Source organism: Aegilops tauschii, chromosome 7 (assembly GCF_002575655.3).
Source record: "Aegilops tauschii subsp. strangulata cultivar AL8/78 chromosome 7, Aet v6.0, whole genome shotgun sequence".
In the NCBI taxonomy this organism is placed as follows: Eukaryota; Viridiplantae; Streptophyta; class Magnoliopsida; order Poales; family Poaceae; genus Aegilops; species Aegilops tauschii.
Genome location: NC_053041.3, coordinates 202523831 through 202536071, shown reverse-complemented (window position 1 = coordinate 202536071; position 12241 = coordinate 202523831). Strand labels below are relative to the sequence as shown.

At 40.4% G+C, this 12241-nt stretch overlaps 1 protein-coding gene across 3 annotated transcripts; it reads right to left on the bottom strand.

The window, feature by feature from the left end:
- Positions 1-4371: 4371 nt before the first annotated feature.
- Positions 4372-9153, bottom strand: LOC123494899 (uncharacterized). 3 transcript variants are annotated; one of them, XM_073505901.1, is made up of 6 exons: positions 8837-9143; positions 7339-7413; positions 6547-7240; positions 6092-6446; positions 5169-5754; positions 4372-4720 (listed from the first exon to the last, which is right to left on the bottom strand). In XM_073505901.1, the coding sequence occupies exons 4-5, from the start codon at positions 6377-6379 to the stop codon at positions 5566-5568; spliced, it is 477 nt and encodes a 158-aa protein (XP_073362002.1). In that variant the 5' UTR covers positions 6380-6446; positions 6547-7240; positions 7339-7413; positions 8837-9143; the 3' UTR covers positions 4372-4720; positions 5169-5565. The 3 variants fall into 3 exon arrangements, with proteins under 3 accessions (XP_073362002.1, XP_073362001.1, XP_073362003.1); XM_073505900.1 differs by having other exon boundaries at positions 7339-7799; positions 8837-9116; XM_073505902.1 differs by lacking the exons at positions 6547-7240; positions 7339-7413 and having other exon boundaries at positions 8837-9153.
- Positions 9154-12241: the final 3088 nt, after the last annotated feature.

The window sequence follows — 12241 nt, the reverse complement described above, 5'->3', positions numbered from 1 at the left end:
CGTCCTCACAGATACCGATAGGTATGGCAGTTGACTTGTCAGCCATTTGCAAAGATATTTCAGTAGGTGTGAGTTTATTCAAGTCAAGTCTTTTATATAAAGAGAAAGGCATAACACTAACACCAACTCCTAAATCAAGCAGTTTTCACATAATTCTTTTTGATAGAGCAAGGTATAGTTGGTATTCCCGGATCTCCAAGTTTTTTAGGTACTCCATCTTTGAAAGTATAATTAACAAGCATAGTGGAGATTTCAGCTTCCGGTATTTTCCCCTTATTTGTGATGATGTCTTTCATATACTTTGCATAAGGAGGCATTTTTAAGATATCAGTCAAGCGAGTACACAAAAAGACTGGCCTCAGCATTTCAGCAAAGCATTCAAATTCTTCATCATCATTCTTTTTAGTTGACCTGGGTGGAAAAGGCATAGATTTTTTAACCTGCGGTTCTCTTTCTTTACCGTGTTTTCTAGCAACAAAGTCTCTTTTATCATACCTTTTATTTTTAGGTTGTGGGTTATCAAGATCAACAGGTGGTTCTATCTCAACATCATTATCTGGTTCTTTATCATTATTTGGTTGATAGTCTTCATGAAGCTCAGCATTATCTTTTTCATTATCACTAGATGGATGTTCATTACCAGATTGACTTTCAGCATCTGAGGCAGAAGTTTCATTATCATTATCAGGAGGTTTCTCTAATTCAGGTTCACTAGAAATATGCAAAGTCTTATCATTTTTCTTCTTCTTTTTCTTTTTAGAAGGACTAGGTAAATCAGTGTTAGCTCTTTGTGAATCTTGTTCAATTCTTTTTGGGTGTCCCTCAGGATAAAGTGGTTCCTGAGTCATTTTACCTCCTCTAGTTGCAACTCTAACAGCAAAGTCATGCATATTATGATTCATTTCATCAAGTAATTCTCTTTGAGATTTAGCAACTTGTTCTAACTGAGTTTGAACCATAGAAGCATGTTTTCCCACACCTCTAACATCATTTGATAATCTAAATAACAAGTCACTCAAGCGAGCAATCATATCAGAATTATATTTCAATTGTTTCATAACATTTGCATTGAAGTGATCTTGTTTTCTAATGTAGTTTTCAAACTCATAAAGGCATTGGCTAGGATGCATATTGTGAGGATTATCATTATCATTAAACTTCACAAGAGAATTTACCTCTACCACCTTAGGCAGTGGTGGTGCATTAAGCCCATGTATTTCTTCAATAGGAGGTAAAATTTTAACATCCTCAGCTTTGATACCTTTTCCTTCATATATTTCTTCGCCTCTTGCATATCTTCAGGACTGAGATATAATATACCCCTCTTCTCCGGAGTGGTTAGGCGGTGGTTCAGGAATAGTCCAATCATCATAGTTTTTCAGGATATTATTCAATAATTCTTCAGCTTGTCCAACAGTTTGTTCCCTGAAAACACAACCAGCACAACTATCTAGGAAGTCCCTAGAAGCATTGATTAGTCCATTATAGAAGATATCAAGTATTTCATTTTTCTTACGAGGATGATCATGCAAAGCATTAAGTAACTGGTGAAGTAGCAAACTTAGGGTCACACTTCATTCTAGCATTCAGAGATTTTTCATTATACTTGTGTAGTAATTTCTCTAGATCATCTCTATCATTGCAAGCAAGAATATCTCTAGTTGTTTCTTCACTCATAACATAACCTTCCGGTACCTTAGGCAATTCATATCTAGGAAGGCTAGTTCTAGCAGGTGTTTCAGGAGTTTCAGTTTCAAGCTCATCATCAGATTCAACAACATCATGTTGTATAACTCTAGCAATTTGTTTATCAAGAAATTCACCAAGTGGCACATCATCATTATCAAGCAAGGTACTAGCATCATCATAAGCATCATTCATAGTAGAAGTAGCATCATCAATAACTTGCGACATATAAGAATTGATAGCATGTGGTGGTGTTGCAAGTTTACTCAAAACAGAAGGTGAATCTAAAGCAGAACTGGATGGCAGTTCCTTACCTCCCCTCATCTTTGAGGGAAATATGTTAGTCTTTGGATCCTTTAGATTCTTCATAGTGATAATATGATAATAATTCCAAGTGACTCAACAAATATAGCTATTCTCCCCGGCAACGGCACCAGAAAAAGGTCTTGATAACCCACAAGTATAGGGAATCACAACAATTTTCGAGGGTAGAGTATTCAACCCAAATTTATAGATTCGACACAAGGGGAGCCAAAGAATATTTGATGGTATTAGCAGCTGAGTTGTCAATTCAACCACACCTGAAGATTAATTATCTGCAGCATGTAATCAGTAGCACAGTAGTTTGATAGTTTTGATTGTAGTGACAGCAGCAATAGTAACAGTAGCAGTGATAGCAGTAATTTTGTAGCAAGTGTAACAGTGATGATAGCAGTAGTAACTTAGCAGAAACAATATAGGATAAATCTGTAGGCATTGGATTGGTGACTTGTTGGATGATATTCATCATGTGACAGTTATAACCTAGGGCGATACGGCACTAGCTCCAGTTCATCGATATAATGTAGGCATGTATTTCGTAAATAGTCATACGTGCTTTATTAAAAGAACTTGCATGACATCTTTTGTCCTACCCTCCCGTGGCAGCGGGTTCCATATTGGAAACTAAGGGATATTAAGGCCTCCTTTTAATAGAGAACCGGAACAAAGCATTAACACATAGTGAATACATGAACTCCTCAAACTACGGTCATCACCGAGAGTGGGCCCGGTTGTTGTCACTCCGGGGTTGTCGGATCATAACACGTAGTAGGTGACTATAACTTGCAAGATCGGATCTAACACATGGATATAATGATGAATTCATAAACGGTTCAGATCTGAGTTCATGGCACCCGGGCCCAAAGTGACAAGCATTAAGCATGGCAAAGTCAAAGCAACATCAATCTAAGAACATAGTGGATACTAGGGATCAAGACCTAACAAAACTAACTCGATTACATGATGAATCTCATCCAACTCCTCATCGACCAGCGAACCAAAGAAGGAATTACTCACTCCCGGTGGGGAGCATCATGGAATTGGTGATGGAGATGGGTTGGTGATGACGAAGAACGAAGACCCCCCTCTCCGGAGCCCCTAACGGACTCCAGATCTGCCCTCCCGAGGAAGAACAGGGCTTGGCGGCGGCTCCGTCTCGTGGATCGCAATAATCCTTTCTCCCTGATTTTTTCTGGAAATATGTGATTTTATAGTATCAGGGGGTCGTCAGCGGGGCCACCAGGTGGGTACAACCCACCTGGGCGCGCCAGGAGAGGGGGGCGCACCCTGGTGGGTTTTGCCCACCCAGGTGCCCCTCTCCGGCAGGTCTTGGCTCCAGAAATTCTTATTATTGATATAAAAAATCCTCGCAAAGTTTCGTTCCGTTCCGAGAACTTTTATTTCTGCACAAAAACAACACCATGGTAGTTATGCTGAAAACAGCTTCAGTCCGGAGTTAGTTTTATTCAAATCATGCAAATTAGAGTCCAAAACAAGAGGAAAAGCGTGAGAAAAAGTAGATACGCTGGAGACGTATCAATCATCATTATTCATTTTTAGAGCAGTGCCCCAGTGAGGAAAGGATGATGGAGACTAGGATTCCCCCACAAGTTGGGATGAGACTCCGGACAATGAGAAGAAAAAAAGAGAAGAAAAAAAGAAAGGAAAAAAGAAAGGAAAAAAAACAAATATAAAGAAACAAAGAGAGAATGGGCATTGTTAGTATCCTTTACCACACTTGTGCTTCAAAGTAGCACCATGTTTTTCATATGGAGAGTCTCCTATGTTGTCACTTTCATATACTAATGGGAATTTTTCATTATTGGATTAGATGCACACCCACTTAGTTTCATATTGAGATTTCATACACTTATAGCTCTTAGTGCATTTGTTGCATGGCAATCCCTACTCCTCGCTTTGATATCGATTGATGGGCATCTCCATAACCCGTTGGTTAGCCGCGTCGGTGTGAGACTTTCTTACTTTTTGTCTTCTTTATATTTACCCCTATCATCATACTCTATTCCACCCATAGTGCTATATCCATGGCTTGCGCTCATGTATTGCGTGAGGGTTGAAAAAAATGAAGCGCGTTAAAAAGTATGAACCAATTGCTCGACTTGTCATTAAGGTTGTGCATGATAAATACTTTCAACGCGTTTGGTTCGCCTATGGTAACGTATTCAACTTTGTATCCAGACTGCACTGTATTAGATGGTGTATTCAGTGAACATGTGTTTTGTTTGGTTGAACAAAGGTAAGCATTCTGAATACAGTGCATCATTTGGTTGACCCATGTATTGGGATTACACAATGTAGCAGTAGTATTATCTCATCAAATGAACGACAATGAATGCAAAATTAACGCTGATTTGTACATGGCTGACATGTCCATGTCATATATCATAGGTAATAGATTTTTTCTGATGGATCTTAATAGATAAATATTTGAACAAATTCAAGCTAACTTCATAAGTGGGGTCATCAGCAAAAAATGCATTAACACATGCATAATTAATATCCAACAAAACAAATCATTTTCTCATTGTTGAAGAGTAGCAATAACATTTTTCATGCGATATCCATCTGGTAACACATCAGCTCATCATCACCACAAGTACCAGCAGTCCCTTATCTTCTAATTGCATTATCCACATCATCAGCTCCTCATCACCAACAGTAGCAGCAGATCCTTATCTTCTAATTGCATCATCTAGCACATCATTGGACCAACAAAAACTTGTCATTTCTCTAAACAAGACATGTTGTAGTTCTGAAGAATTGCAAATGTAAAAGCTTTGCATATATGATTTGCCATGAAAAACAAATCTTGAATGCCCCAGATCTAAGAAGGATATTGTAATAGCGAGTTGGATTTCATCTGTTCATGACAATACACATGAAATCTGCGTAACAATAAACAATAAAAACCGAAATGGCAGTGTTGGACATTTCTGACATAAATCAATATGCATGGCCTAGTTATTGGAATCTATACAAGCAAGTTCAGTCGCATCACATGGGTTTTGTTCAACAAAGGTATGACATATAACAGTGAAGTATTGCTCAGACTATTCTTTTTAAGAGAGAAAGAACAAGATAACAGTACATAACTATCACTTAACATCAGAACAAGATAATAGTGCATGAATTTAACTTACCAAGCGTTTTCTTAACATACTCCCTCCTCAGATTCTGCGGGAGTGCAAGCATCATATGCATTTCTTCTGGAGCTTTGGCAAATATGCTAGCAGCATTCACGATTTCAGTCCAAGTGAATCCAAGCCTTGATAATTCATTGATAGCTTTCTCTTTAAACTTCTGTCTAGGATCTTCCTCCATAGCTTTCTCTTGGGCAATAGCTTCGCATTCCATTGTTGCTTCCATTTGGCCGACATTCTGAGTGACACTCTTTAGCTGGCTGTTTACATCTCCAAACATGGTGAGAAAAGGATCCGTTGATTCTGACCTACGAGACCCGTTACCTTTCTTTCTCTTCTTAGAGTTTGTAGAATCAGCGGTGACATGGCTGTCAACAGACCGTCTAGGTGTCTCTCTTTACATTCTGTCATCTTCCTCTTCATCATTCATCTCATCCTCGATGACAATCTCATTCTGCAAATTTGTTATAGCTTCGCCAAAACCTTCCGCACCCTCCCCAGTAGCTATATCTTTGCTATAAATTGCAGCCAACTTATCAAAATAAGGGAACGGCACACCATACGAGCCCTTGGCCTCATTGTGAAGCTGCAAAAGACAATAAGCATGGAAATCATATTTTCGGTTAACTCTACTACAACCATAATCAATAGATAAAATATTGTTCAAGAAGTTCCATACGTTCTTAGTTTTCTAGGTCATGCGGTGCGACAACTTCCAACGTAAAGAAAAATCATGCAGTGAACAAGAAAAAGCACTTTCTCCAATCTATATCTATGAAATAATGTGACTGGAAGGGAAAGGAGGTATCCAATAGGACCTCACTTCTAGCAGAAGTAGTAATATAAGAGCTGTCAACTGGATAATCCATATGGCCACAAGTAGAAATGTAATGCAAAAGTAATAGGCATCTGGAGTTATATACCTTACAATGTTCCTCGTGTGATTGCTTTTCACACTGGATCATTTTCCTATTCTCATCCCAAGAAAACCCACTTCTTTTAAGCATAACTTCAATTGCTCCATACTTGGTCCTAAAGTATCTCACCCTTGACTCAATGTGTGGAGCAGCACTAAGACCACAAACAGGTACCTTTTCAGCCAACCTACTTTCCAGCATTGAGGAATACCCATTCTTGAAACCATTATCACCTTTCCACCGTGGACCCAATGACAGATCATAGAGAGCATTGACTAGCTCATCGTCCTCCATTGTTGTCCACTTTCTTTTGTTTTTCCCCTGCCACGTGCAACACTTGAGCTATCCATGTTGTCCATACCTACAAAATGCACAAGTTAAATTAGTTCATGAGATATTCAGATTTCTATAATTAAAACAAGCATGTATGTACATCTGCAATCATGCACCAAAACACAAACCTTAGTGACCTCTAGCTCTATAGCTATTATACATCCCTTGAGAAAGAGTATTCCGGAAATTAGTCCACTCATTAGATGTTGATATATGAGTGATAAATTCAGGTTCATCGTTCTCTCCCTCCAAGATTTCCATGTTATCTTGCATCATTCCATCCTCACTAGCGAGTGGATCCTCAGCCATATTTTGTAAAATCAGATTGTGTAATAGAGCGCATGCCATTATAATCCGGCAATGAGTTTTGATAGGAAAATATGATGGAGACCTCAAAATCGCCCACCGGCCCTTGAGTCTTCCAAAGCATCTCTCAATAATATTTCTAGCTCTAGCGTGCAGCATATTAAAATATTCCTCTACGCTGCATGGTGGGTTTTGTGCAGTCCAACCACCTAAGTGGTACCTTTGACCTCGATAAGGAGCTAAAAATCCATTTGCATTTGTGTAGCCAGCATCAACAAGGTAGTATTGTCCTTGAGGGACTTGAAACCCATCCAACCTCGAAATAGCATCTCTAAGAACACGACCATCATGTGCCGAACCCTCCCAGCCAGGTAATATATAAATAAACCGCATGTCAGGTGCACATACACCCAAAACATTTGTATCAATATCAGCCAGCCTTGACCTATACCTCCCTCTTAGATTAGCTGGGACGGTAACCTTGACGTGTGTACCATCTAATGCACCCAAACAATTCTACAACATGAACATCATGAGTGATATTAGTGTGTTATACTGCTAATCTGATTATATCATGTGACCGACACTAAAATTTTCATGCAGAGATAATTTACCTTGAAATACTTCCAATTATTATTCGTGCAATCTTCGGGTATAGGCTCTGGTTTCTTAAGTAGTAGGTTGTGCAGCTTCAAAACAGCCAGCAAACATTTATTGAAATTTCTGCTTATCGTCTCACCACTTTGATAAAAGAACTTCTTGATTGTTCTATTTTTTAGATGGTGTGATATTATGTAGAGAAATGTAGCCACTATCTCTTCCAGCGATGTGTTCCTTGTGAACTCTAGACCACCAGCAAGCTACATCACTCTCGCCAATGAGTTAGTACAAATGTGCGGCTCTAAGTTCTCTATTTCTAATCCTCTTTTCTATCTTCCACAACCTCCTTTTATAGACTAGTGCAAATAATAACCATATATAAAAGTACATAAGCATGATGCTAATCGAAATATTCCTAAATGCTAAATTCCTTCGTCGAGATCTCGTGGTGGCCAAAGGAAGACGAGCCATAATGCTGAAAGTAAAAATGCAGCACAAAATTATAAATATTGTGTATCTTGAAGTCATATGAGTATATATCAGTATATATGAGTATTGTACAATATATTCCTTAGCTCATGAAATTACTCTCAGCAAAACAAAGGGCACAAGAATTTTGAAGCGTCAAATTCTGCTTAAATAGCAAGCAACCTATATGAGTACAGTACAGTACATCATTTTTTTGATAATAAGGGGTCAAACCCCCGGCTCCAATCAATTAAGAAAGAAACCAAACGAGTACCAGAGTTTTAACAACCAGCCTCACCACAGGGCAAGTGCAAAGCTATAGAGATGAAAAGGAAAGACAGCTCCAAACATGTTTCTTTTGCAACCTAACAAACTAAAACAGGATACATCACACAGTCTCACTGAGGCCACAACAGCAGTGCAGTACAGCATATGTGATCCACAAGAAACTGTAGAATCAAATTATTCTTTAAATAACAAGCAGCCTCTTCCCTATCAAGGGCATGCATGACTCATATTATTCATATTATCTCCTCCATAGCTATTCTCTTATAGTATCACCTTCGCAAAACAAAAGGGCACAAGAAAATCTAGGTAATGCAGTAAGCATCAGATTTACAGTAAGATAGTACAGTACAATACAATATGAGCAATCCATGCAATTCTCAACCATCAAATTCTGACTGAACAACAAGCAGCCTATATAAGCCCAGTACAATGCAGTGTGATCCAATACAACTACTTTATTTATCTATATCCAACAGAGAAAAGGATCTGACCACCTCATTTGTTGGGGACAACAAATCACAGTATGACGAGGAAGCAAAAATTACTGATTCCACCAAAGAATCCCTCAAAACATTCCAGTCATGCGCACATCCATGAACAGTACCCAAATCTCAACTGATCGACTAAGTCTGAAGCCCTAACCAGAGTACAGTTCGGCCAAAACGCTTGGATCTTCCAGTTCGGAGCAAGGAAACGATAAATCCGTGAACTAGAGCACAAGAAAAGAGGAGGGAGGGAAGAGGGGAGGTGTTGCACCATGGTTCTTGTCGAAGATGCCGATCCAGGGAAGGTTCGCGTCGAGGAAATAAAGGGGACCAGCTGTTTGGGGCGGAGCTTGGGGAGGTCCGGCTTTGGATCTTGCGGCCGAGGAGGGAGAGGCCGGCGTTCCTACTCCGACGGCGAGGGGAGGTCGTGGCGGCGACGGGGAGAGCTCATGGTGGAGGCGAGGTCGGGACGAGCGGAGGAAGGGAAAGTGGATCTGATTACGGAGAGGAGCGTTTTCTGTTTTCACTCGGTGTGCCCTATTTTCGGCTTTCCGAAGCGACGTATCCGATTACACGGCAACGGAAACCGGCCCAGCCGAACCAAACGCCCGTAACGTTTTCGGGAAGCGGTGCGAAATTGGCGAACCAAACACATCGTTTGTGTTAAGAAGACAGATGACAAGACTATATGATTTTCTAGGTATAGTTTTTTTTAGCGTTGATATTTTGAAAGACATGATTGCTTGTTGGGATACCTGACTATTGATGTATTTATGTCAAATTATAGACTATTGTTTTGAATCACTTATGTCTTAATATTCATGCCATGATTAGATATATTATCAAGTTTATGCTAGGTAGCATTTCACATCAAAAATTATTTTTCTATCATTTACCTATTCGGGGACGCGCAGGAATTAAGCTTGGAGATGTTGATACGTCTCCGTCGCATCTATAATTTTTGATTGTTTCATGCCAATATTATACAACTTTTACATACTTTTGGCAATTTTTTATATGATTTATTGGACTAACCTATTGATCCAGTGCCCAGTGCCAGTTCCTGTTTTCTGCATGTTTTTTGCATCGCAGAAAATCCATATCAAACGAAATCCAAATGCAATAGAATTACACGAAGAATTATTTTGGAATATATATGATTTTTGGGAGTTGGAATCACCGCAAATGAAGGCCCACACAGCCCACAAGACACCAGGGCGCGCCAGAGGCCCCTGGCGCGTGGTGGTGGGTTGTGCCCTCCTCGAACGTCGGTTGGAGCACTACTTCGCGCGCAATGAAGCTTATATCCGAAAAAAATCATGTTAAAATCTCAGCGCAATCGGAGTTACGGATATCCCGGAATATAAGAAACGGTTTTCAGCCAGATCTTGGGAGCGCGAAACAGAAGAGAACAGAGAGGGAGATCCAATCTCAGAGGGGCTCCCGGCCCTCTGCCCCATGGAGATCATGGACTAGGGGGGAACCCTGCTCCCATCTAGGGGGGCCAAGGAAGAAGAAGACGAAGGAGGGGGGCTCTCTCCCCCTCGCTTCCGGTGGCGCCGGAGTGCCACCGGGGCAATGATCGGGACGTCGATCTACATCAAAAATCTTGCTACCGTCAACACCAACTCTCTCCCTCTCTATGCAGCGGTGTAACACCTCTTCTTTCCGCTGTAATTTCTACTTAAACATGGTGCTCAACTCCATATATTATTTCCCAATGATCTATGGTTATCCTATGATCACTGGTACAGCGACGTGCTAAACAAACGGTTTTTAACCCCTTTCCGCGACAGCATTTGGAACCATCGCCCAGTGAGTGTGGGTGATAGGGGAGTCCTTCCCACACGACCCAGAAATCGTCGGGGATAGGCCCTCCTGGGACCCAGGCTAGGGCCGTGTGCGATCGGGCGAGGCATCGAAACCCAATCATTTATGTAGGTATGTACATCCCACACGGTGAATCCCAGAAAATCATTTACGTAGGTATGTACATCCCACACGGTGAATCCCAGGAAATCATTTTCGTAGGTATATACATCCCACACGGTGAATCCCAGAAAATCATTTCTGTAAGTATGTACATCCCACACAGTGAATCCTAGAAAAACATTTTCGTAGGTATGTATATCACACACAGTTCTTTATCTAGAAACGTTTGTTCAAGGTGGCCTATCGCAAACAGTTCGCTGCCGGAAGCCGTGTGTGATTGTTAGTTGATCGAACACGCCTACTTTCTAGAAACCATGCGGGTTGTTTGTGTTCATCGCCCATGGTGTTGTCTGAGTAACCGTTTGCAATAGAAAACCCCAATAAGCATGGTAATTAGCCTATTATTGATAATCCATGTACTAATCAAACTGATATTTCTTATAAAACACACCAGATATTTCATATCCGTATAAAAGTAACCATGATTTCATAATCGAATTACATCAGATAGCTTCGGCACTCAGTTACGCCATTACACAACAGCACCAAGTTTCACATGCAGCATCAAAAACCTTTGGAAAGTAGCATCATACATGGTAAATAGACAGATGAATCTCATCTGGGAAACTGCAGAAGCGGAAGGCAAATATTGAGCCTTGAGTGATGTTGAATGTCCTTGCAACTTTAGGCCAGTGGCTATGGATAATTGCCCGCCCAACCTTCGTCCTCTTCAGCAAGCCTTCAATATTGTACCGTGGGTGTTGAATGAATACCTTCCTCGCCTCTTGACCATGCAGGTGGTTTGAGAGGTGATCATCGGTGAACTTCTTTGAAAAGTACTAAAAACAAAGCTATGCATAAATCGCTGTTGTAAATTTTGAAATGGCGCAAGGGGTAAAAACAAGGTAAAAGAGTTGGTACCATCTTATAGTTGACTAATGTCTTCTTCATTGTGCAAACACAGATCTTGTTGTTATTCGTCGCAAGTTTCTTCATCCTAACAATATTTCTGAGTTTCTAAGTCTCTGATAGCAGGACCTACATGTGCAAGACCAAATTGTAAGAAACCTAAATATTAGAATGATTCCTGCAACTGCACAATAATGTGCTATTAGCCAAAGGACCCAGCTTGAACAAACCTCGATGGTAAACCGCAGTGTCTCCCATTGTTTCCCTGCAACACACATAATGAAGATCTTGATCAGGTTAACTGAGACTTGCCATACTATCAGTAGAATATGTATTGAGTACAGCCAAATTCGATTGGTGTCACATGCATAACAATACAAAATTGTACCCACAACAAATGAAAATCAAATTGCAGAACTGAACCAAACAGTTAAATGGACAGCAGACCAAATGAACCAAAATAGTTAACTGAGCACGACATTGCAGAATAGAAACATGTACTAGAAGATAAGACAGTTAACAAAACAAAGAATGCTTGAGAATAGTACTACGAAATGTAGCAATTGTTGGACCAAAGTGTTAACTGAACATTACATTTCAGAGGACCAAACTGTTAACTGAACATCAGATTGCATATTAACATTACAGAGGACAAATCACTAGAAGGCACTGGCGGTGGCCTCGAGAAAACATCATGAACTGTATTTTAAAGTAGACAACCGTGTGGCGATGTCGACAGTGGCCTCGAAGACGAGGTGCTCCTCCAAGATCTAGTGGTCGACACGCATGGTAGCCATAGCGACCTCGTTCATGTGTGCGGCCGCATGCTACTGAG

What these genes read in the sequence shown, in the direction of transcription:
- LOC123494899 (XM_073505902.1), bottom strand. Translation starts at nt 6,379, where the DNA reads ATGGAGGACGATGAGCTAGTCAATGCTCTCTATGATCTGTCATTGGGT. An exon ending in CACACGAGGAACATTGTAAG is followed by an intron (nt 5,755 to 6,091) that starts GTATATAACTCC and finishes TGTCTTTTGCAG; the next exon opens with CTTCACAATGAGGCCAAGGG.